The sequence below is a fragment of the Drosophila willistoni genome, assembly GCF_018902025.1.
Source record: "Drosophila willistoni isolate 14030-0811.24 chromosome XR unlocalized genomic scaffold, UCI_dwil_1.1 Seg143, whole genome shotgun sequence".
In the NCBI taxonomy this organism is placed as follows: domain Eukaryota; kingdom Metazoa; phylum Arthropoda; class Insecta; order Diptera; family Drosophilidae; genus Drosophila; species Drosophila willistoni.
In genome coordinates this window covers 3,831,408-3,858,860 of record NW_025814056.1, presented here as the reverse complement: position 1 = coordinate 3,858,860, position 27,453 = coordinate 3,831,408, and the positions used below count along the sequence as shown (strand labels likewise).

The 27,453-nt window shown below is 32.7% G+C and overlaps 3 protein-coding genes across 3 annotated transcripts; all 3 read left to right on the top strand.

Annotated features, from left to right (window-relative positions):
* Positions 1-4,227: 4,227 nt before the first annotated feature.
* LOC6645394 lies at positions 4,228-14,772 on the top strand. Its single transcript, XM_002067922.4, has 3 exons — positions 4,228-4,699; positions 12,603-12,795; positions 14,201-14,772. Exons 1-3 carry the CDS (start codon positions 4,435-4,437, stop codon positions 14,385-14,387), a joined length of 645 nt encoding a protein of 214 aa, XP_002067958.1. The 5' UTR covers positions 4,228-4,434; the 3' UTR covers positions 14,388-14,772.
* Positions 9,247-10,770, top strand: LOC124460661 (odorant receptor 98a-like). The gene is made up of 2 exons (XM_047011944.1): positions 9,247-10,167; positions 10,225-10,770. The coding sequence occupies exons 1-2, from the start codon at positions 9,407-9,409 to the stop codon at positions 10,595-10,597; spliced, it is 1,134 nt and encodes a 377-aa protein (XP_046867900.1). The 5' UTR covers positions 9,247-9,406; the 3' UTR covers positions 10,598-10,770.
* A 5,928-nt stretch (positions 14,773-20,700) lies between the features above and the next one.
* Positions 20,701-27,228, top strand: LOC6645272. The gene is made up of 3 exons (XM_002067921.3): positions 20,701-20,908; positions 22,518-22,740; positions 26,821-27,228. The coding sequence occupies exons 1-3, from the start codon at positions 20,701-20,703 to the stop codon at positions 26,978-26,980; spliced, it is 591 nt and encodes a 196-aa protein (XP_002067957.1). The 3' UTR covers positions 26,981-27,228.
* The last annotated feature ends 225 nt before the right edge of the window (positions 27,229-27,453 follow it).

The following is a 27,453-nucleotide window of genomic DNA, read 5'->3' as shown; positions in this document are numbered from 1 at the left end:
CTGTTTACAAAAAAAAATCGATTTACTTACCAATCAACTATATTCTTACAAAAACCCCACCGTGGAAGACTTGGGATTGAGACAATAAACCTCTTCCACAACTTTGGAAAATCGCCCGGAAAGGCAAAATACCAGTCTACTCACATGGTTGTATATTCGTATATCAAAAAGAAGAAACGATATTTTGGAAGGTATACATTTTCCTGATACTTTTAAATCAACTAACTAAGGAACCTCTTTGACGGATATAATCTAAAATACAAGTCTCTAGAATCTTTTTATTCACCTTGATCTAGCTTCCAAAGGAGCAAAGAAGGAATCCTTTGAATAACGCTACAGATCTGCATTTTTTTTTGTTTTATTGCGGCAAAAAAAACCTGTTGTGTCATTTTTAGCTTTAATTGAAAGTTATAAACTTTCAATTACATATTTAATGAATTTAATTTTATTTGACAATCAGACTAAATACAGAAATACATCTTATATTTGCATTACAGACATCTGGTGGAGTCATATTTTAATCATTTAAAAAACTTTGCTTTACTTAACAGTTTTTTGTTGAATTATACAAACGAAAATATATCAGCAAACAAATGGTTGGAAATTTAAAGTGAATAAATGCCAAAATGTAATTGGGAATTGACAAAAAAAGATATACAACTGCGCTATAAGGGGCATAATACAACTTAACTACTGAATAAAGATTCAACACGCTAAAAATGTTGTGGACAAGTAAACTTGTTTCTCTAACTATACATATGTACATATAACATACATAGTTACCTGTGGCATTAGATCAAGCGATTTTTGTCTTAATTTTAATAGTTTCATACCAGATTCAACCATGACATTTTCATTTAGATCTAAATTATGTGCTAAGTCTTGCCGTTGGCCGAGAAATAAAACCAAAAAACAAAAAAAAAAAAAAACAACGAAAAATGCAAAAAACCAAAAACGTAATCAGCCCCATCTGCAAGATGGAAAAATTATATGAAAATAATAATTTTTAAATACTATTTTTTAATGCCTCATGCCTGGCTGAGCAGCAATGAATTTACTCTTTGAGGCAAATATAGTAATAAAGGGTATATACACTTTTGCAAGTAAAATGCAATTAACCAATAGATCAATTTAATTGATTTTACATAAAATGCTAATACGTCTGTCTTAAATGTTTATAAATTATCCATAAGTATATAATTCACCTCTTAATTTAGAAAATAATTTTGGATAATATTTTATTTCTTCTTCATTTTACCTTACAGCTAGCTATTTTCAATTCCGAATTTAGACTTTCGAACTATATATTAAAAGATAGAAAGACCAAATTCTATATATTAAAAGTTACTGGTCAACCATTGTTAAAAAATTTATATTTTTAAACAGTTTCTGAAAATCCATTTCCTGTATAATATGTAATCTTAGAATCTTAAGATGTAGTTTTCAATATGTGTTTTTTGTTCTCATTTCTTTATTCATAAACATTGTATTACTGTATAATTTGCAAGGGTATAGAAACCATGGCACAGACAACATTTAAGCCTGGCCCTCTGTTTTTTTTTTCATCTCTTTTTTTGTTTTTTGATTTTTTTTTTGTTCATTTTGGTGGGTTTAACCTTCGTGGCGAAAAATGTTTTGTATGCACGAGTACTCACTTTATTACCATTGTTGTTGTTGCTGCTGCTCAGTCGGCAGCTTATTAAGTTTAAAGGTGTTTTTTTCGTTGTATTTTGCTTTTTGGTTTTGGACAGGGCGTATCAGTACTGGTTGTAATTGAAGGACAGCAGCGGCGGTAATTTGAAGGTAAAATGCACAAGTAAACAAATGAATGCAGCTGTTCTGAATGTCTGATCTATGTACCTCACTTTCAACTTGCTTTGGAGTTGAAGTTGAAGTTGCAGTTATCTGTCTACCTACTACCTACCTACCTAAGTATCTACCGTTAGTTAAACTCGTGTGGCTGGTCAACCTTAGAAGCAACATGGGGACAGGAGCAACAACTGGCTCGCTTCACTTGACTTGCCAACTGCAATTTGGCCAAGTTGTCGCTGTTCTTGTTTGCAAGATTACCTTTAATTTACCTTAATTTTTTATCTCTCTTTTTCTTTAGTTTTTAATGTTTTTGCCTTTTTTTTTTTTTGGTGATTGGCGACTGTGCTGAGCTGAGCTTACAAGTCACGTTCCGATTGCGTTAAATGCTATGCCAAACTGTCCGGTTATTTAACTTGGCTTCTAGTTCTTGTACTTGTACTGCAAAGCAATTGCAACACTCAGTCAATCAGTCAGCCAGCCATTTAAAGACAGTTAGAGGCAGGGTCAGACTGGTTTTTTTCTGGTTAATTGAGGTGGTTTCGTATGCCTGATGTTAGCTGTCGTAATCATAAATCTGTCAACGATTACTCCTGGCCATTCCAGTTTGACCTTTTACCTGCCTCTCACCTGCAGCTGTCTGTCCCAAAAGAAAAGAAAAAAAGGTCTAAGCAAAATAATTATGGTCTACGTGACCCCTCACTCGTTGCTTATCAAATGCGCTGAACAATTGAATATTCTAGGTGTTAATTTACTTAAACATTTAAATAAGAATGTCTGCAACATTCAATTTGCCTTACTTGGTATACAATGTTGAGTAACCAATTTTGAAAGTCACCTCTTGCAGTGCAAATGCACTTGGATGTTTGTAAATACTAAACTATAATCCTTAATGACCCTTAAAAAGTCTTAATTTATGTTTTCATTTGCAATAATAAGCACTTGTACCATACCATTTGTCCATATAGTAAAATTCTAAAAAAAACCTCGCTAATCAATCCTTAAATGAAATTTGTTGACAAGTTTATCTTATACTCTTACATTACATTATTCTTTAAACTTTACTTTGCTAAGTAAATGATTCATAAAGGGATTTTAAATTTATAGAAAAGTTTTTGCAATCTCCTATGAATCATTTACTTCTTTGAGAAAAAATTTAGATTCCTGTGTATATTAGGAACATTTGAAAAGAGTTTCATACTTAAATCTTGAACAATCTCGATCTTTATTATCAGTCCTTATCGAAATGTTCTCCTTAGAGAAACTTTAGAGAAATATTGAGTCAATAATATTAAATAACTTTTATATACATTAAATGAATCTAAAGTTTTAGTTTAGCAAAGTGCATTAATGATTTGTGAAGGATTGCAAAACTTTTCTATAAATTGAAAATTTCCTCTGAAAAATGTCGATGAAAAGAGTTTCCATGTGGGAAAAATCATTTATAGTTCAATAGAAACGATTTTATGGATAAACACACACATCTGTTGACGAGGTTAAAGAGACTTTTCGCAGAAAAAATAAACCCAAAATTTGTTTTGTTAAAAGAATCTTAATTTTATTTAGTTACTTCTGTCTACTCACAATTTCAGTGAACATTTTTTGAAAGCAGCTTTTGTTAAAAAATAAAAATATATATGTGGATATTTGTACAATCGGTGTTTCGAGTAATTTATATTTTGAAAGTACACCGTGGGAATATAAGTAAATATAAGTATTCAGTGTTTATTTAGCGAATGTTTTACTTGCACTTAATGCCTCAATGCGGTCATTCGCCTGGGCCTGTGTAGGTAATTAAACTTGCTAACCAAATCGGCGCCCGGTCTATATAATACTTACTTTTTGTTGTTTTTGCTTTTGTGGTACGCGATGGACAGCTGTGGTTCGCGGCTGATCGCATCTAATTAACGCCAACAGCAAGAGTAAATGCGAAACAGTGAGTGCTAAAAGTATGAATGCCAATAGCCAGGTTGAAAAACTGTTGTTGATCTCTCTCTCTCTCTCTCTCTCTCTCCCTCTCGAGCCATCTCTCTCTCAAAATGTGTGCTCTCTTTGAGTGTGGCTCTCAGTCAGCTGTTTTTTAGCCACTTTGGCATGCGCAACATGGCTTGGCTTGGCTTGATTTGGCTGATTGTATTTCAGTTTTGCTGTAAGCCGCCTCCGAGTCGGACGCTTTGATTATTACCTTCTCTTCTTTCTTTTGTTTATATTACAATTTTTTTTTGGATTTAAGTTTTTTTTCGTTTGTTCTGTGTGTGTATGCGAGTGTGGATTTACAGTTACTAACGTGTTATGTGCGGTTGAATGCCAAATTTAATTGCATGCTTTAAGCCACAATAGCAGCAGCAACAACAACGACAACAACAATAGCCGCAGATTTTGATCATAATAATAATAAGAAAAAAATAAAAACTAAAATTAAACAAAACAAAAAAAAAAAAACTACATAAAACTTTCGTTTTTCCACAACTTTCATTTCGGTCTTTTTTTTTGGCTGTTTTAATTTTTTTTTTAACTGCCATTAAGTTTCCATTCACAAGTGTCAAGTTTGTGATAGAAGAAAAAAAAAAACAAGAAAATAGGTGCTAACCTGATCCAAGAGAACCCACATCTTTGATTTGTATCATGGCACTTATGGATACCGCCTGGCGTTGTCGCCTCATGATCTTTGGCATTGTATCATTGCTTGTCGTCGGTGATCTCTTTGGCTATGGCGGCGGTGGCTATAGTGTCCGTGGTGTTAAATCCGAGCATTCAGATCATCATCATCATCATCATCATCGGGTGGTGCGTGCCAGTGCCGCAGATGGTGTGGCTCATGGTGGTGCACCAACTGGACCGGCCTCTGGCAAGTTTCAGCAAAAGAATGCCGAAATCGATATTGGTGAAGGTGAGTAACAATTTGACAAGCAATTTTTTTTTTTGTTTCTTTACCAATAATCATTGCAAAATTCAACGAATATAACTCTCAGTTTTTGTATGTGTGTGTGTGCTGTTTTGTTTTTTTATTTTGTGCCTTTTCGAATTCGATTTTTGTTATATAAATCGTTGTTGTATTTGGCTGTATCAAGGTTAATATCGATAAATGGTACGGTGCGACTTATTGCGGCACGTGTAAGCCCACAGTTAATGTAATTGAACATATACATATGTACATACATACAAATGGATATATATATTTTTGTCGAGGGAAACCGGAATTGTGTTAATCAGTTATTTCGACATACTCTGAGTTGAGTGTGTGTGAGTTATGTTTATTATTCGAAACGGTTATAAAATATTAATTTTATACTCATTTCTCAATTTTCGTAAAACAAAATGCCAATTTTTAATTTATAGTTTCTCATGCAAACATAAATTTATCAACTAAAATCGTTAATGAACACCCGCAATTTTTTCTCCAATCATTATTTCTTAAATTCCTAAAGAATTCCATAAAATCCATTGGTAAAACACGAAATTTATATTATCTAATCTTGTTCAGATACTAGTACTATTTTCTTTACGTCTTGATGAATGTAGTCACATCCTTTTATTGCTTTCAATATGGCACCCCAAAAATTCAAATCGGAACGTGAGTTTTGTTGATCATTTGACTTCAAATCGCTATAAAAACAAAAATGATCACAATGATTCAAAAAAAAAAAAAGCCACCCTCTTACCAAAAGAGACTTATTCGATGATCAAGATTATTCAAATCGTTCCACGGTAATCTCAGATTCGTTCCATTCCGTTTGAGAAAGATAGCCAAATAAGTATACTTACATATGCCATTAAGTTTATTTTAACTTCAGTTTTTAGTTCGTATTGATGTCAAATAATTCAGTTTTCAGTTTTTAGTCCGCTGTTCGATACGCATATGATATAGATTGACAATTCCAAAAATTACCAGATGATTTTTAATTTAATTTAAAAAAAAGTGTTAATTTCTTTTGATTCATGCATTAACATTTTTTTTTTGCCTTTAATGCACAGAATTTGAAGTCAATTTGAATTATTTATAACTTCCGAAGTTAGAATACATATGTATAGATATACAAATGAACATATCTTTTTAACTTTATAGATACATATGTATGTATGTACGTAAATGTTGTTTCGTCATTCTCGAATTGAATGATTTATGTGTCTAGACAATTTGTGTAAGGTTCGTTTTGTGTCTTTTTAGTGAATTTTTACTGCTCAAAAAAGTTTCCATTAACCTATTAAGGTTTTTATTTTTTGTGTATATATTTTTTATTACCCTTAAACAGTTGAAACGTACCTTTTTGTCTTCACATTTTCGTCCCTACTTTTTACTATATGCATATGTATGTATATAAATAATGCTTTCTTTTATCAATTTGAATTATTATGCAAGTTCACGTCATTTGCCTAGGAGGGTCCCGCATAAAATTAATCAATCTATTATTTAACACTTTCAATGTCCGAAAACTTGAGACTACTTTCCAATACGCGATGTCAATTTGCATATCATGACAAGCAAATGACATAAGAGAGACCCAAAACCAATAAAAACAACAGCAAGTGTTTGTTTAATTTTTGTCTTTGTTGTTTTTGTTGTTGTTGTTGATTATACAACAGCCAAAAAATATTTGGGCCAAGACCAAGAAAATTGTACAAAAAGAAAGAAAATAAAAGTCAAAGTTGAAAAGTTTAATAAAATCGTAACTAAACGCTTTCTTACTCCATGTAAAGATCATACTTAACCGATGCTTGGATACCCAGCATCAATATCAACATTGAAGAAAACTATGTTTCAAACAAAATGGAATGGAATAAAACTGTTAAAACAAACAAAAATTTAACATTTGCTTGTTGAAATATACGAAATAATTAAAATAATAAATTAATTACTTCTTGGATGGCTAAGGTAAACAAAAAAGGCACTAAACATTTTTAAAAGCTTTTGAAAGAAATGAGAAATGATAAATTATTATAATATATACATATACACTTTCTGGTGTCTGGCAGGGTATTAAATTGAACCTCATTGAAGAGGCAATTTAACTATCAAATGTTAACCCAAGTTGAGGGTCATTAACATCTGCTCTCTACTGTTTGATTTCATTTGCCTTTTGCAAGAGACATGTATGCAAGTTGTTTTTGTCCTCATAGAGGTGAAAGTGGAAAAATGCTCAAGCAAATAGACTTCACGTAATAACAAGTTTTTTTTCTTTCTTTCTTTTATTCGGTCTTTGACGGAAATTCGAGTCTTAGTTGAAGAGCGAGATAGAGAGGAAAAGGGAAATTGCATGTGAAAACTTTCCACAGTTGATTTAAGATGGTCTCTAGGAGACCCTCAAATCACAGTGACATGACAAGAAGACAATTTGATTTTCTTGCCACGCTAAAATATTCCGATTTCGTACACATTGTCTAGACTTAAAACTGTGCTCATTATTTCATCTTAACTTAGCAGGAAGTTAAACACAAAAAAAAAAAAAAAAACAGAAAACAGAACAACGACAAGAAATTAAGAAAACTTGACTTGATTTGTGCCATTTAATTTATGAAACAATTCGAAGAGAAGAATAAACAAAAAAAAAAAAAGAAGAATGCATGAGAAATATTTGTATTAGAAACCAGCCGGCTTGTCTAGAACCGGTTACGTTAATCGTTTACGTTCTACGGAAATCGAAAGTGTCCATATATATATACATATTAACTTGGTTCCGATGTTACCTACAAGTAACATATTTTCTGTGTTAATGGCTTGTAAATGTGGCTTAGGTCATCTGGTTTCGATTCTCTTCATCATGCTTTTTTTTTTTGACCATTCCATTCTACTTCATTCATATTCAGATAGAGCACGTTATTATAAAGTGTGTGTGTGTGTGTGTATTTCTTTAGTTTTTTGCTGCATGGACAATTGTTTTTCCATGGCTTTTTTGTCATGAACTTCACGTTTCTGGCCGAAAAACTTGCAAACCTTAACTGATAAACTGAATGCATGATAAACTGTATCTGAGCTTGCATTTCTTTGAATTGTACGTGCAATGTAAATCCAAAAGTGTTTAAAGGAAACGAACAAGCAAGATAACAGAATTAAATTTTGCATAATACTCTTTCTTTCTTACAATAATTCTGTTCTTACAGTTTTGAACTCACCAAAAATAAAAGAATGTTATAAAGGGAAATTCACTAATACTAGCTAAGATACACATATGTAGCTATGTATGTATGTATGTATGTATATGCAAGTGGCATTAAATTTCAAAAAGTTGTTTAAATACTACTAAATGATCTCATCATATTTGATTAAAATCGATTAGCCAACAAAATATTGTAGTTGAAGAAACAAACGAAAAAAAAACCTCTTTGCATAATTTAATACATTTGTTAGGTATAAAAAATAAATCGATAAATAAAGAATATATGTTTTAGAAGCATTAAATCAAGGTTTGCCTAACCCTACCAAGTTTTGAAGAGAATAAATTATATGTACATATATTGAAAATGTCAGTAAGTTTATCAGCTTTAAAGTAAATAACACAGCCATTAACAATAATTTGTTACAATTTTAGTGATGGCAAACAAAAAAAATAAGATTAATCGATTATTGAATAACAGTATTTATCGTATGTGCATAATTATTAATCACGGTTAATCAAAGAAGAATAAAAAGAATTGATTAATCATGCGGTTCTTTCAAATGTTGTTTCGTTCATTTTATAATATGAAATTTATCCGTAAAGCAAATGACATTTGAAACATGTGGGAGTGGGAAACCATGATGCTTTAACTCCAATATGGGAGCATTTATAAAAATGTTGAGCTCATTCTAATTGAGCCTGTGTCATCACTAGTTCCAATTAGGATAATCATTATTATTTTTATTGATTGACGTTCTAATATACATATTTGCCCAGGCTAAAAGCTTGTGTCCTTAAGACCATTAAAACTGCACTCCTTGTACCGTTCATTAGTAAGGAAAACGGGTATATTAAATTTGTCAATATGTATGTACTTATATTATATGCATAAGATTGGCATCTTTTGATGTACTAGTTTAAAGTAAACGATTTTTGGGAGTCAGAGCAATCGAGGCAGACGGTGGGCACAGAATACGGAAGAATGCGAGTCGACTATTTGTGTAGCGAGAGTTTTTTGACGGGTCATAAACGAACTTTTTTGGGTCGAGCGAGCGATCATCGCCCGTTTATTAGCAGAGGCACGGCGACATTCGAGATTTATGGAAGACGGGGGAAAGAGCTCGCGATTTTGAGCTTGTAACTTGTAGGAAAAGGAAGGATGGGACGTGTAAGGAAATAAAACTCGCAAAAATTACCCTTTTCTCTGTCCGGCCACTGCAAAGAGCCAGGGAAGCTCTACGTGGCATACATTTTGGTGGCTTTAACAGACCATATCATCATGTGGTTGAATGGTATAAAAATCGTTTATTGAATCAAAAATTCTGTTTAATTGTGGGTAAACTCCTACAGTCAGCACAAGTGTTGCTAATTGATTAGCAAGTTGCGTAAACTTTGCGATAGTAAATGTTATAAATACTAGAGGATTCTAATGATTTTTCACAGTTACATAAGAAAATCAAAAGGAAGTTAAACAATAGAAAATTAAAGGTGAAACAACAACAATGATATTTGAGCTATTGAGGAAACCTGGACCGCAAGATATGAAATCATCTACAGATGCTTTTACCTATTTCGAGTATGGAATGACTGCGGTTGGTTGGTTGCCGCCATCGAGAGGACGAAAGTTGTACTTGATGTTTAGAGGACTGGTAATAATTTGGTGTATTGTATATTTGCCTTTTGGAATGATAATGGGTTGTGTCAAGGACATCAAAGATTATAAGCCTGGCGAGTTTTTAACATTGCTAGAAACTGTATTGAATGATGCAGGATGTTCTTTAAAAATTCTGGCACTGTACCTATATCTACCTAAATACGAAAAAACCAAGAACCTTCTGGAGCGTTTGGATGAATTCTGTGTGAATAAAGCGGATCGTCATACGATTCGTTATTGGGTTACACGATGCAATGTAATCTTTATAATATATTCGTTTCTCTATTACGGCTATTTTGTATTATCGTTTCTGAACGGCGCCCTTCATAAAATGCCACCATGGCGACTTTATAATCCATTTATCGATTGGCGATCGAGCACAACGAATCTATGGATTGTCTCCAGTATAGAAATTATCATTCTATCATTTGCAATTGTACAACAGCTGCTCATGGATGTTTTTAATGTCATTTATTGCTTATTGTTGAGAGTTCACTTGAAAAATCTCCGAAAAAGGGTTCAACAATTCCGCACAGATCCCGAAGAGACAGAGCAGGAAAGCTATGATGAACTAACTAAATGCATAACGCAGCATAAACTTATTTTGGAGTATGTATTAAATGGGACTCGAAATGATAAAGTTTCACATTTGTTCTCTTTGTTTAGATATGCCGACCTAGTGCGATTACTATTTTCATTTAATACTTTTGTTCAATTTATACTGATTGGCGCTATTTTGGGCTGTACTTTAGTCAATTTATTCTTTTTCGCTGACTTTTGGATTGGATTGTTATGTGTTGTATATATATTTGGATTGATGTCTCAGACATTTCCATTTTGTTACGTTTGTGACCTAATTATAAACGATTGCGACCGACTAGCTTTGGCTTTATTTCATTCAAATTGGACTGGATCAAGTCGTCGTTATAAATCGACTCTCATTCAGTTCATTCATAATGCTCAGCAACCGATTACGTTTACCGCTGGATCGATATTTCCCATTTGCATGCAAACCAATATCAAGGTAATTAAATTTTAGAAATCATTTGTTCTTGAACTAAATGTTTGGTTTCTTTTTCATTCTACCGAAGGTGGCTAAATTGGCATTTTCTGTGGTGACTTTTATTAAGCAAATGAACATTGTCGAAAAGTCGATGAAAAATTAAAAGTTAACCAGAATTCTCGAGGACATATAAAGCTGAAATATTTATTAATCACTTATGGAATCATTTATTCAAATGCTTAGAAACTTCATTATACAATTAATTTTGTAGTTGATTTAAAATTTACTGTTTTTTTGTTGTAGGTACAACATTTCAAAAAACAACAAAAATTTATAATAAGAAAAAGCCCATTAAATCAAATAAAAATTCCGCTAAAAAAAGAACCAAAAACCAGATGAATCTTATTTTAAATGCAACTGGTAAACTGCGTATCTTGAAAATGGGATTGGATTTGTCGAGGGAAAAAATTAGGAGATAGGAAGACACAACTTGGATATAAAGGCATAAATTATTATTCCTTCAAATAAAAGCAAATATTTTTGGAATTTTATAATTTCATAACGATTTCCTTGGATTATAACTTTATTTATTTATAATCTGAATTGAACAGTAATTGCATAATTCGCCCAATTTATAAGTTAGGTAGCTTAAGGCTAAGATTGTTATACCGTGGATTTAGTATATTTAAAATTATATTTACACATGAGAATTACGGCTGTGAGAAAAAGGTAGGTTAAATATGATAGGACATTGGAGTTTTTAAGGGATTCCTATTGTATTGTATTTGAGGCAATTTAATTTTCATATTACCAGCAGAGTTGAATATTTTTTCATAGTAACTATTACCATTTGCTGTTAAGAAATTGTTTTAAAATGTTTAAGTTTTTAATGATAGCATCAAAAGAATAAGAGGCAAAAAGCTCCCCTTCACCAGTATGTTTGTGTCCATTCAGTACATCTATTGGATGCTTAAAAACTCCTGTCTATAACTTTGCTAAATTTTCAATAATTTTCAAAAGTGATATCTCTTTACAATTGGAAAGTTTGCTACGATAATTATCACGTTATTATAACAATTGTGACTATTTAAAAAAACGGGTCACAATTAATTAAGTTTTATCAAATATCCAACGTCTCGTCGTACTGATTAACAATATATGTATATACTGTATATGGTCGGGGATGCTTCCTTTGAGTCGTTGCACATTTTTCACCAAAATGAATATACCCTTTTTGCAAGGGTATAATAAAAAGAAACAAGATAAGAACCACACACACACAGCAACAGCCAAGAAAAAAAATCATAAATTAAGCAAACGCAAAACTAGTTAGTTAGTTAATCGATCGGTTGCTGTGGTTCAAACGAAAATGAATTGAGACAGACCCTATGTCTTTTTGTGAGAGGGAATTGCTACATGTTTTGGTAGTTTTCCGGCATTCAAATTTCTAGAATTGACCAATAGAATTTCCTAATACGTCATCAGCAGAAAGAATTAAAAAATTGTGCGTAAAGAAGCACAAAGGAAAAATAATAAATAAATAAAAAATATATTCCAAAACAAAATTCCATGAAATCATAATGCATATTCATTTGGCGATTTTTGCGTATACATCAATTAACTAAATGCTAGCTGAATGACTAGACAAATAGTGTAGTTTGATAAACAAAGTTCAATGCATTAACTTGGCCTTGTTCGAACACCTTAGCTTTAGCTTAGCTTAGCCTAGCTAATTAGTAGCCACAGCTGATCGAAATGAATTTTTGTTGTTCTCTGTCTCCACCTGGTATTTATTTTAAAATTCATTTCTCAAAACGCATATGTTTATTACTCATCAACAAGATCACTTTCATTATTATAAGCTCATTTAATTTGACCTTCGTATTTCGTTGAATTTTGCGCAGTTTCCAAAAGAAACAAAAACAAATAAAGAAACAAAAACAAAAATTTGTATGCATTCCTAATTTAATCGAAAACCATTTCTTAACAATATACTTATATATTTATATGCTATTTTGTGATTGTGTTGGTTGGTGTCCAGAACACGATTTCAATGAATTCTCAGCTGCAGCGGCCTTGAAACCATTGACGGGTGGAGCAGCTAATCTCAAGACAAGATCCCAATTGACGGATACCATCAAAGAATCTTGCCTACCAAAAATGCTATGCGAATTGGCCTCAAAGCCGGAATATCAACTAAGCGAAAAAGAGCGTGAGCTACTAAGATTAATCAGGTAAGTTAAGAACAACAACAACATCAGCAAGACGGTTAAATACATAATTTAAGTTTATGAATCTTTTTGCTTAATTAGAGTTTTTTTTATATGCGTCAAATTACTAAAACGCGTAAGGGTCATTTGCAGAGTTCTTTCCACTTGGGTCTGCTTTAAGGTTATACTTTTTGTTTATGAGACATGTGTTAGGCTTAAATTACTAAATTATATTTGGTTTGAATTGTTTTTGGAAGGGGTCACGAGAAACATTTCAACAATTTTTAGGCGGAAAATTAAACCTGAACCTGAGGAAACTAGAACTCGTTTAAAACAAACAATTGGATAAGCGAAACAAGAAAGATGTCTAAATAAATAGTAAAAATAAAATTACAAAAAAAAAAAAAAATATTATATGTCGAATGAGAATGATTTACCATTGATGAGTTGAACGTTGAGAGATTTATAATTAGAAGATTTTATATGTAGATGATCTCTAAGCAAATTATAAGTGAAAATTGTAATTAGGAAAGTGATAATAGAAATAAAACGATCCTAGATTTGCATATATGCAGAGCAAGAAAAGGAGCAAGGATAAAAAACATTCACATTAAAAGAGTGTAGATTATAGCGAAGAAAGTAACTAAGAACTAGTTCTCTCTGAGTATATTATAAGATCATAAATGTGTCACCTTGTGGGAATAAGTCAAATATTTAAATGAAAAACAACATGTGACTCACACAATAGAATCGTTTAGGTTAATTCCCTTTTCAAAGTTTAAAATTTAAAGTAAGCAAAATTCTATTTATAGACGAGAATAAATATTAACTTAAACTTAGTTAAAAGAGAGAGAGAGAGAGAGAGAGAGAGAACATTTTTTCTTTTACCATTATATAGACTACACACAGAGACTTGTTTTATAACTTAACCTACCTCACTTGGAAAATCGAGACACACTTAGAGCTGTTCTCTCTCTCTCTTGCTCTCCATCTCTGTCTGTCTCTTTCTTTAAATCGCGTTGAACGTTGTAACCTCGCACTTGAGAATCGAAGGTGAGGCCATACACCATCATGTAATACATAGCTAAGCTCGACTGAGCTGAGTTTAACAAAAATTAATTTATATACATACATATAATTATTTTTTTTTTTTTTACTATATCAAAGCTATTAGGCAAGGTGAATGGCAGTTATACATAATATGTGTAGTTAGTGGGAGAATTCTAAACGGAAAAATGTGTTTTTTATATATGACAAAAGGCAACCAAGCGCATAAAAAAAAAAAACAAATAATTATTTAGTATTTGTGGTATTTATTCAGTTGTGCGCAAATCTCTTCCGTCATCTGTCTTCCGTCTTTATATTATTTTTTTTTACTAACCATCTATCTCTTTTGTTTTATTCGTTTTATTTTTGTCGTATTTATTAGATCACCCACAATGCCCTGGATGATGAATATGCCGCCAAGTAAATGGTATTTTGCTGCTCATATGGGCGAACTGATGCGTTATACGGGCGATAATCTAAGCGGACCAATGGGTTGTGCGAATCTCTGGCCAAATTGTCCAATTAGCTCAAAGAAACTAATGAAATTGAGCTATAAAGTGCGTGTGTAAATCTAAAACTTAAACCCAATATGTTGTGATCATCAAGCATAGTTTTAAGTATTAGTTTATTAGTTATTTTATCTATTGTATCATAAATGTTTTCACTATCTCTTAGATTTAGAATTTTTAAAAACAAAAACCGGACAACATTTTCTACATGAACAATGTGACTGATGTATGTGACTATTTCTAATATATATAATAATGATCAATACATGCATACATATATATGTACACTAGACGATTATACGATGGTTCGATCCTATGTAGTAATTTAAGTGTAACTAGTCTCTATCTCAATTAAATTATAATTTTCTTATGTATGTACTTATTATCTAAGTTTCAATGCTCGTGTCAAATTGTAAATAAATTTGTAATTTTTTTTTTCCCCTAATGTACTTATTTTTTTCTCGCTTTCATTATTGTTCATTTTAATGAACGTTGTCTCTGCAAAATATTGTCGAGTCATTTTAGGGCAAAAACAGCATTTTAAGGTCTGAACACTTAATTGCTGTTAGAAAATGCATTAATAATTGTACTTTGATTGTACTTGGAGCAACATTAGCTATAGCTTCGTGATGTTTGTTTCAAAACAAAATCGTCTATATACTTTAAGATATTTTGATCAATTTTTTATGTTGCTTTCATACTTTTATCAGCTTTATCTCTGTAAAGACTTTTATCGAACATTTTTATTTTCGTGTGACTATTTGAAATCTCTGATATGTCCGCAAGCTCTTCCGTGTTTATACGTGTCTTTTTGGACTCGCTTTTATTTTTTAATCTGATCCACCTCGGTCAAAGTATGCCAAGATCCGACAGGAAAGATACTTCTGCTTTAATTTTAACATCGATCAATTATATTTTTGTGTGTCTGTTTGAAATGTCTGATATGTCCGTAAGTTCTTTTGGACTCGCTTTTTTTTTTTTAATCTGCTCAATATAGGTCAGAGTATCCTACGATCATACAGAAAATATACTTTGCTTTCACTTTCATCGAACATTTATATATTCGTGTGTCTCATAGGACTGTCTGATATGTCTGCAAGTTCTTCCAACTTTATATGAGTGTTTTTGGACTCGCTTTTATCTTCAAATCTGCTCAATATCGGTCGTCAGATCGTCGGAAAGAGACTTTTGCCTTAACTTTTTGGACTGTCTAATCCGTCCGTAAGTTGTCCCCCAGTCATACAATGAACACTTTGCACAGAGTGAACTTTAAAAAAGATTATGCAAATTGTGATTAGATAACTAATTTGTATAAACCCAGTACTATTTGCACAATGAGTTCAAATTCTAGGTTGGGCCTTGAGGAACGATTGATGAGAAATACTATTATCTCGTAGATTTTCCTCATACAATGTTCACTTCTAAATTAATTGGCTATAACTTAATAGCTTAAATATTGTATATAAATATAAAATAAAGTGTTTAAAGATAACAAACATTATGAATTAGTCAGGTTTTTTTTTTGTTTTTAAAAATAATTTGCATTAACTTGTATTTAGTGAAAGTCAAGCGTTGTAATTTATATGACAGATCAAAAGGTTTTTAAGGTTGTGTTTAATATTCTTTTAGCTTGTAACAACATTTTCACTGTTAATTTAAAGGTCATTTATTAAACTATATACAAGTCATCATTTTAATTAAACAAAAAAAAAAAAAAGGCTTTAAACACTCAACAGGTACTGATATTTGAGAAGCTCAAGTCGAATGTCTCAACGAATGTGATAAGTGACAATGAGATGGGAAATTACGAAAAAATTTAAGCAATTGATTTGATTCGCATTTCATTGCATACTTTTCGGTGTTAAACTTATAGAGATATATACATATGCACCTCTACTTGAGCCACACACATTGAATCGTTCGACCAAATGGCATTGGGCATACTTAGTTTGATTATAAATTCCAAGCACAAAAGAAGTAACTAAAAAATAAAAAAAGAAAAACACAAAGAATCTGAACGAAATTGCGAAATTATGACATACATATTTATTGGTTAATTAAAATAAAAGGAAAAAAACTCTCGAAATTCTCTAATGTAAACAAATCTATAAAGCAGTCAATATACAAAAGATATATGTATGTATGCATCTACATACCATTGCATATATATTTACATTTTTAGATATTATTTTGTTGAATTATAAATCAATCAATGACACAGAGCCACACAGATTTTTGACTATAAACGAAGTCTTTAATACTCTTATTGTTAGATCAATTCTTATATATAAAACAAAATGTAATCTGGGAAAAATTAAATAATCGTTTTCATAAAAAAATCAGATGCGCCTTTTAATAAAACATTTCAATTATATTTCTATATATATGAATCACTTTTTAAATTGAGTTAATATGGAAATTAGACCTTTTTTGAAATATTATGAAATTCTTACTATTGTAGTTCTTTTACGAACTTTTGGACAATGCCCTAAAATATATACATATATGTATGCTTAGAATATGTAATACATAAATAAATTTGTTAGGTTTTTAGCTAATACCCGTTTTGAATGCAAGTGTGTTTAAAATTGCATTAAACATTATTCGCACCTCGATAACCGAAAAATAATGACAACAAACACGTTCCATTTGGCAATCGATTCCATTTTCGAATTGTGCAAAAGACGCAAAAACAAAAAAAAAAGAGAAAAACAAAATAAAGGTAAACAATTTGTTAATATCAAATTGGAAATTGGGTCAGCTCTCTTTAACTAGTTGTTGTTGTTGTTGCCTGTGTGTTGTTGTTACGCTAGTTGCGTGTGCACTTTCATTGTTTGGGATTGTTCCAATTTTTCAAAATTTTGGTCTGACGTTTGACAAGTTGTTGGTACTTGTTGCTTTTGCTGTTGTTGTTTGTTGCTTATGCAATGCAATCCAAAAACATACACTAAAGCGGGGGTGGGACGTGTAAAAAAAGAAGACTTTGGCAGGTGCATTTTCTGTCAATTTAATTTCCGCCTCTCCCACAAAATAAAAAAAGGAAAAAAAACTGGAAAATGCCTGCGAGCTCGCTTTTATACAATACAAAAAACACAAACGAAACTAGGTTGATTCGAAGTGCTTTGAAAACGAAAAAAGAAAATCCACTAGAGAAAGAGAGAGAGAGAGAGAGCGTAAAAGAGAACGGGAACTGGAGGGAGAGCGTTAATGAGAGTTTCAATGCAAACTTGATACAGGTGCAATGTGGCAGCATTGTGAACAAGTGCCGCTGAATGTTGCATAACGGTTATAGCCATAAACCCGTATCGCATCTCGCTACTGAATGACCAACTGACTGATTGAACCACAATTTACGTTTCTCTAAGCTCGAAAATCGATCAATTGACTAACTTAACATACATATTTATTGAACTCTTTACCGTTCAATATGATTTCCTTGATTTCCATTCACTTCCTCATCTATTTCTCTCTCTTATTACAATTTCCAATTTTCCAATGTCTGTGTTTGGTTTCAACAAAAAAAAAAAAGTTAAACACAAATCCCTGGCCAACATCACGTGCTCCACAGATCGAACCATTCCCCTGACAATTGATTTGGTAAATAGCCAACCCAAGCAACATAAGAAATAAAAAAACAAAAAATTATCTTTCAAATTGTGTTAATTGCTTAACATCATAGAGCTTAACAAATAATTTGCTGAATGGGTTTCTGGCCAAAGCTGAACATAGATTTGTTAAAGAACCAGTTCATTATGTAACGTCAAATGGCAAGGTCACAAGGCATAAAATTATTCGATTATTGAATCTTTTGCTTTTTCTTCAAGTTCTTTCGATAAGTATTCGAAAAATATTTTGAGAGTAAGTATATGATTTAAGTAACTCGTGTCTTGCGACTTGGGATTGGTATTTAAAAATATGTGTGAACGACCGGTTGAATAACGAATTTTGGTTGTTTGTTTTTTTATCCGAAAAAAGTAACTATAGGCCGCATTTCTTGGGCTTAAATTTGTAGATCGTTACAAAAATACTTAAAAGGGTCCACGTTTAAAAATAAAATGAGCATGAAAACCTTGTTAAAATATTTGCATTTTTTTTATGGTTAACTTCACCTCTGGGAAGAAGGTGTGAAAACTTTCTGAACCAGAAAATAAGCTTACTTTTGCTATACTGAAGATTCAATACTCTTGTAAATGCCTTACATGTACATACATACAAAGGTATATATATATATATATATAGGTGAAGGAGGGCCTATTCGGCGCTTGGGGCACGATCTGGAGAGTGATAAGTGCCCTAGCACCGTATTTAGGTAGGGTATATTAGGATAAAAAACTTAGACATATCCAATTCGTAGTATTCAATATTTTTCGGGGGTTATGTTATTTCTGTCCTCGAATATCCAATTTTTTATCCAATTTCGCTCCTCAAGAAAATGTTTCAAAAATTTTGATCGATGTTAATCAGCGGTATACGTTCCAAAATGCGTCAATTTTCCGTTTGGTATTCATTTTTCCAAAGATAAGATCATAAGTATTAAAGAAAATAGATTATTCAGAAAATTTAATTTAATTTAAATAAAATCAAGGATTATCGCCGATGCGCCACATTACCTCGCAAAATTTGACAACGCCAATTTTGATGTGTTTAAAAAACTCGTTATAGACCTTTAACTGTAAAAGTTGCATAATGAATTATCCTTTTATTTCTATGATCTTCATTCCATGTATTCCAAGTCAGTACATATGAACGATTTAAAGCAAATGCGCCAATAAGCCCCACACACATCACGACTTTATATTGATTCCATATATTGATGTCGTTGAGTTTTGGTCAAAACTTTCGTTCATGCACCCATAGGGTAGGATATTCTTGATCCGAGTCGATCTAGCCATGTCCGTCCGTCCGTCTGTCCGTATGAACACGTAGATCTCGAAAACTATAAGAGCTACAATTACCAAATTTGGTACTTAGACTCCTGTAATACCTACGGTGTTCAAGTTTATTTCAAATTTTTGCCACGCCCCTGCAAATTTAATTAAACTGCTTTCCTCGAAAGCTAACAAAGCAAGAACCATCAAATACAGATTATTGATATTTAACATTTTTACCACGCCTACTTTCGTCTCCAGAATCTAGAAAAACCTGTTTGGCTTCTGCAACTTTTTAATTATCGAAAATTCAGCACACTAATCAGCCCTATCAATATCTACCAACCTACCAAATTTTATTCAAATCGGACTAGAAGCATGAAAAATATACGTATAAACAAGTTTTACTAGGCGGTCCATTAGGGCGGAGTTCGCCGTAGGCTAGTGGCGGCGCTAGAGTGTTCGTGTGATTTTGTGAGGGTGAGCGAGATAGCATATGGCGGCGAAATTTAATAGACATTTTCGTCCCGAAGTCGGCGTGACGACTTACTTCATTCTTTTTTAGAATTGAGTGACTTAGATTAAAAAAAAAAGGAAAAACAGAAAAGGTTTTTTCATAGAAATATACTTAGGTGAAATTGTAATTCAGAACATCTGAAAAAGTAATATAAAATTGTTTAATTAACATCTGCCCTGGCCTGCCCCAACAAGGTAAATAATAATAATAAATAAAAACTCAAGTTGAAATCTCGCACCTCATCTAACGGAAACCAGGGCCCACCGCAGATTAAGTAATTGATATGCATACCACGATACAAAATGTTAAAACACACTCATACACACACATATACAAATATACAGAGAGAAATAAAAATAACAAAAATTAAATAGGAAATTACAATGCAAAAAAAGTTGGCCGCTAAGTAAGGAAAATTTCATAACTTTTCACAATTACAAGAGAGCGCGTGAAAGACAGTGAATACTGGCTAACGATGGACGAGCATGGAAAGTCGAGAGCTTAAATGTGAGAAGAAGTTGGTTGTTGGGCAGGTTTTTGGTGTCTCTTTTTTTATATTTTATTTTTTGGGGTAGGCTCGTCGCTTGGTTCGCCCTCAACTTGAGCCATATTGGCCCCATACTTTCACTTATGTTTGGGCTTCTTTTTTTGGCTTCCGCAGCGAAACTTGGTCAAAATGCAAAACAAACTTGGCCGCAAAACTTTACACAACCGAACAAGTAGTGGGTATCTTGGACTCTTTGTCTCTCACTATGCCTCTCATGTTTATGTCTATCTCTTTCTTAATAGTCTCTCTCTGTCTGTCTGTTGATTTTTTAAAACAATTTTTTTTATGCTGCGCTTTGGCGGCTCCAAACGGCACCAAGTCGCTTCAGTCAGTCAAAGACTTTAAACGCATCAAGTTGGCCAGTTAGTTGGAGCTGTTGATATTACAAAACAAACTATACAAATACATATATATACATATATATATAAATATTTGTTCATCATGAATCTGCGTTATATTTGCACTTTATCGCTGGTGCCCACATTGTATGTACTATTGGTCCTATTACTGGAATTTGTCGAAGAGGGACTGGCCCAGAACCCCGATCCATTATTTGAGTTACCGGTTCAACTGGTCGGTTTTCCAGTGATTGTTTTATCGGTGCGTTTATCGCAATTTGCCAAGAAATTGGCTTATTCATTGAATCCAAGTAAGTTACGAAGTTCGCCCTTATGTGAAAGTCCACCAAACAAAAAAAAAAAACACATATAATATTTAGACAAATGTCTGAAATTTTATTAAGTGAAAGTTTATCGGTTGGTGCATAAATTAATTAAACTTAAATGAGGAATTTCACAATGAAATTGCATTTCCAGCGAATTGCTTAAGATTATGTCATATGCTTGTTTCCTTAACTATATCTTCTATATATGAAATTTTGTATATCTTTTAATGTAATGGGATAGGAAAAGAAAAAAGAAGAAGCAACATTTTATAAACAATTTCTATTATTCAATCTTAAATAGTCTTTTCATCTTGTTAATCAATTTTTAACTTTGGTTCATATTAGTCTTTGTTTTAAGTGTAGATTAGGTGACAAAGTCTTAAGTCGCAGCTATTTTTAGGCTTTCTAAATCCTTTCATATTCTTACATACTGATACTCTGTATTTTTCTTATTACACTTTTTTATACCCTTAAAGACAGAGTAGAATACTGCAGCTGATTTTGAATTGGCTCGTATTTTAAAAACTGGTTTCGTGTCTTCTACATTATAATTCCTTTTTCCAATTTCTTTCTGGTTGTTAGCCTCATGATCAAATCTTTTTGCTTTTTCTTTAATGAATTGTTTACATGCCGTTTAAATTTTCCTATCTTTTTTTTTATGTTTTTTCAATTTTAGTTATGATGAAGAATAGTTAGCCTTTTTCACATTAACTATTCAGTTTTCATTCTTACTATTCCCTTTTCTGCTCTTAATGGAGTCGAACTGCGTGCAGTTATCTAATTGTTTCTGATTTCAGTTAGAAATTATATTTAAATATATTGGAGTCCAATTCAATGCTCTATTTTTGGTTTATACATATCAAAATCAGCTTAGATCAATGTAGAAATGACCAAATGCGAGGACAAGAAATTTCAAAATTCACTAATTATAGTGCCAATTGTTTAGAGTTTGACTGAAATAGGGAAAACCCCAAAATCATGGCTTGCAAAACATACTAGAGTTGAGTTGAGTTATATATTCATCTATTTAACATGATCATGATTTAAATTATACACTCTCATTGCGATTACTTGAACAAAAAAATAAAAACAAACAAAATGAAAAAAAAAAGAAACCAGACATAAAATGCGGGACAAAAGCGGTAACGGCCTGGCCAACGACTTTGCCGCCGTCGTCATCATCATCATCATCATTATCATCATCTTCATTATGATGATTATCATGCACGTCCACTTAAAGAGAGGGAGAAAAATACAAAATGGGGTCAAGGCTGACCGCCAGTTGGCGCGACAACTATGCCAGCCATGCCGGAACAGTTAGGTTGTCGTCTCCTCTCTGGCCCCCTTGCTCTCAGCCAAATCCATATATTCACGTACAACGGCAACTTCAGCCGTGCGTGGCCAAAAGCTATTTCAATTTATTGTTTGCTTGTGGGTAAAACCTGGCAAAGACAACTCGATGGATGGATGAGTAACAAGTGAAATACCAAACTTCTTCTGCTGCTGCTGCTGTTACCACTTTGACTAATTTTTAACCATAAAAACACACTAACTCACTGACTCTTCTCTCTCTCTCTCTCTCTCCCTTTGTTAGGCACCTATCGTTCACGTAGCAGACGTGAGGCAGCTCATCCACTAGCACTTGATGCTGAGTTGGCTCAAAAGGAAATTCTACGTGAATTTGGTCCACAGGCTTGCATATTGGAGGAACCGTGTCGGTTGCATGCATCACGTACACGTCGTCGTGTTGCATCTGCGGCTGCTGGTGGTGTTGAAGGCACATCCGCACCACATGCCGCCTGGTCGGAGGTATTGAGGTAGGTCACAGTTGTTCATTCATCGACATTGGTTTCAGAGGTTTCAGAGGTTTCAGAGAAAACTAATGTAATGGCTTGCAAAACTAATGTATGGCAATAATTGAAGTAAAACAAATCAAATCATATAAACTTTTCTGTGACTAATGCTAGAAAACAATCTAACATCTATACTATCGTGGTTTAAAGTGGTTTCGAGAAACATTATGCGATTAACAAATTCATTCAAAAACTTGGGAAATTAAAAAAATATATATTTTAATTCCATGTAGAAATTGAAATTTAACTAGGTGATACGAGTATAGAGAAAGTTTATAAAATGTTTTGGCTTAACCTGGTACAATGTGAATCGTTTTTAAGGAAAATGTATTGTTAAAATATTTTCTAAAAATTGATAGATTTTCTTGAATTGTTTACTGTGTCTGTGTTTCAAATTTGCAAAAAAAGAACTCTAATAGTTCATTGCAATCGGCAGTGGTTGGTAATTATCTTTATTTTTGATTTCTTTCGCAACTTATATACCAGTTTTATTTTTAATTAGTTGCATGCATGACTTAGCCTTTAACTAGGCCAATTTAGAGTTGGTTAACATACAAAAAATGTTAAATAATATAAGGAAATATTTAAATTAAACGTTCAAATGCAGCGTTTTCAAGTTTTCATAGAACGAAGTTATTGAAGAATTTGTTACCCTTTGCATATGGCTAATAGAAACAATTGAAAGGCATCATTTACTATTATTATCACATATTTAACTTGTTTTACAAATAAAGTGGATTGGTTTGCTTAGTACGCTGATAAAACAAATGAAAATGAATACAGCTAATGTCAAAAAATAAAACCACTTGCCATGGCTATAAAGCTGACCATAGGATAGTCATAATCATCTCTATTCTCTATAATAGCAGATTTTATACACATTTTCTAACACAAATTCAGCTTTAAGTAATTTTGTATTTATTAAAAGGCTAAAAAAAGCATTTATTTTGTTTTATACATAATGTAAAGATGCCGCTTCAAGCCTTTTGACAATAGAGCATTGAAATGTCGTCTATGTTTCAATCAAATTGAAAGTAGCTTTCGCTAAAGTTTCTTTCGCAAGTTTTGTCAAGTGTCTTCGAACTGACTTTATGGCTTTGCCCCTGTCTCCAACTTGAAGTTTTCCTAGCCCTTCCCTTTTTTTTTCTCTCTCTTTCTTTCTTTCTGTCATTGCATTGCGCTTCATCAAGCTTCCCATGGATCCTTTCTGAGCACCTCATTCCCATTGCAGATTGCATTTTGTTATTGCTAAATTTCGCAATTTGGCGCTGCTGTTGTTGTCATTTGGCAAATGAATGGCTTGTTTTTAGCTTGAACAGAAATGTTTTCCAATCAATTTTTATTTCTCCTTGTTGTCGGGATTGGCAATGCTAACTCATCTGTGCATAATTTAATGTCCTTTGCCCGCTTCCTTCCCCCCATCCTTAGCGAGTCAAACTGCTATTTCTCTCTCTATTTCTGTATGTTTTTCAAGTTTAAATGTGCATGTCATTGCAAAAGGGAAAAAGAGAGAACAATTGGATGCACTGAATGACTTGTGGTGGGGAGAGGTGGGAATTTCAATTTGTTAGTTTACATAAATTTTCAAGTTCCTGATGAGTTCTGCGCTTTTCTTTGGCCGTTGTCATGGTAATGTTATATTAAGACCAAAAAGGAAATGATTCTTTTCCGCGCTATAAAAACATCTTCCACGACCTGACACAAGACCAACAGTAATAACAACAACAACAACAACTACAACAATAACTTTTGCCAACTGTGATTCATAATTAATGGTCTTGTCTCTTTCTTTCCCTGCATACCAATCTAAGATTCTGTCTTTCTTGTCTTTTATTTGAGTTTATGACTGGTCACTTGCTGATATGCAGTAAAATATGTACATATACCCTTGAAAAATATGCATTTTATTTTCTACATATACATTCTTGTTCAGCATGGCCATCTGCCATTAAAAGTACTCGTTAATCCTTAGATTAAACGCTTTTTAAGATTGCTTTGTTTTAGTTTTTCACTTTCATTGAATTTACTTCCTCATTACCTACAACATTTGCTTTTTAAATTCTAAGTTTTTCTACATATTTAGCAAGTGTTTTAAAAAGTGCGACATAATAATAATTAAAAATCCATTCAAGTTGATTTTTAACATTGAGTTATATGTGTACATATGTACATACATATATGTACTTCATTTGCTTCCTGTGGCGTTGCTGTGAAATATATTAAATCAAATAAAACAAAAGAAAGGATTAAATTCCACAAAAGCTGCTTGATACAAAACAAACTTTATGAAAACAAAAGATTCTATTTTTCGTGTTGTAAAATTTCATTTAATATTTTTACCATATCGTATCATTTATTTTGTATGTCGTTTTTCTCATTTTGTTAGAGAAGTTTTTTGCCATGCATCTGACATTTTCACACTTAAATGTTATATATATGTATTCATATATGTACATATATATATATTTATATTGCAAAGATATGTATATTTTGGCAACCCCAAAGTTAACCTTACTCGCCTTATACACCCATCTCATTCTCTCTCTCTCTCTCTCTCTCTCTCTGTTACTCTTTCTGTCTTTCAATTGCTCCCTTCTGTAGTCCAAAGTGCATTTTGGGCAAACGTGTCAAGAGCAAATATTCAAAATTATTTTTGAAATGTTCAACTTCATATGTCGGTTTGGTCTTTGTCCCTTCTTCACCTTTTGCCAAACGACTTCTCTCCGTCTCCCTCTCCCTCTCTCTCTCTCAATCCTCACCTTGAGTAGGGTGTATGTGTGTCTGATGTGTGTTTTTGTTTAGTTTTTCGTTTGCACAGCAGAAAATGTAATTGGCATTAGAAGTTTTTGCCCACGACGTGTTTTGTAATAATAAAATATGATTAAAGTTTTTGATTAAATTTATGCAAGTGCACACAGAGTTTACTTTTCGCAACATTCAGTGACCAACTCAATGCCCCTGGCCCTCCATCACTCTCTTTTTCTCTCTCTCACGTACTTTCTATGTTGGTCAGCACCTTCTGATACCCTTTTAAAAACTAAATTTTACTTAAAACTGCTCTCTTTATCTCTCTTATTCTTTAAATTAATAATGTATACAAATCGAAAATGCTGAAGGCTAAATTGAGCTAAAAGTACCAGTACAGATTTTGTGTAATAGTTTGATGTAAATGAGTTAAATGAATACTTGCTGCAGGGTATCTTGTCGGCGTCATCTGTTTTACATATATATATTCCATCCTTTTCCTAGTTAGTGTTTCCTTTCTATTGGGTTGGGCATACTGCAGAGATGTTACTTGGAGTTGATTAAATTATGCCACATTGCAGACGTGTGAAAAATACACACACACACATTGAGAGGTGTGTGCGAAGTGTGTGTACATATATATGAAATAAAGTAATCACCTGCTAGCCACTGGACACAGGCATAACTAGACAAAAAGAAGGAAACGAAAATAGGGTACCAAAAGCCTCGAGAAACAAATTAAACAATAGAATATGCTTAAAAATAAAATCTAAGTCAATATATAACTTGATAGAATCGAAACAATAGAAACATTTTCATTTTCAAGGCTTGTCTTAAAATTTCTTAAGTCTGGTTAAAGTACTAACAATTGTTTAAAATATATCAAACCTGTATTACTTTAAGTTTGTATCGTGTCTGACAGCATCCTCACATTTTTGCAATAAGCCAAAAACCAAAGGGAAAAGACAGATACACCCAACCAAGCATATTTATGCCCTTTCCATAATACACTTTTTAACCCATACTCTTAAATTCATTTGCTGCCCCAAACACAAGTACCTTGGGGGCCTTGGTTTCACTCGCATTGCATGTAAATTACTTTCGAGTCCACTTTTTTCTTGTTGGGAGTTGGGTTTTTGTGTATAAATATGTATATATTTGTTGTGTATGTATATTACCCGCTACTTATAAGTAATTATTTTTGTAATCCGCTTTTGTTGCCGTCTGACTGACTGTACTCTCTCTCTCTTCAACTTCTACTCGAACTCATTCTACTCCTTCCATCGTCATCATGAACAGCAACTACAAAGTGCAATCAACTGTTGGCGGCATGAAACAATGGTATCTCCTCTCGCTCTTCATTGGGGATGCAGTAAGGGATGTGCCACTATGCAAGCACCTGGCCAAACGTATGCCCTGTCCAGGCGTTGGACCATTGCCGCCTCCTCAGCCACGTTAAGCATCAGCAGCAGCGGTATCAGCATTCATACCCATCAATGTGGAGCCAGGCATCACAACAACATGATATATATATATTGTTTTTTTTTCGTATTTTTTATTATTTTGTTTTAAGGGGGTAACCATTTGGTCTGCGTCTAGTCAGTCGCATGGACACACATCTTCGTCGTCTTCCATTACATATATGCATGTAGTACTTGTTTTACTTTTAGTTGCTTTTAAGGCTTTTAATTTAACAAAAAAAAAAAAGAAAGAAAGGAAAAAGAAAAAAACCATAAGAAGAGAGATATATATGTATATGTATGTATATATATATTGCAGACCAGACATGTAGGCGCTTAGATTTATGAGTAAGCAAATAAATAAAAAGAAAACAGCAAAAATAGAATAAAAACCATTTGATGTTATGCCTTGTCATGTCTGTACTTTCCTCTGCTTGCAGTCCACTTTTGCATGGACAATGAATGCATTTTT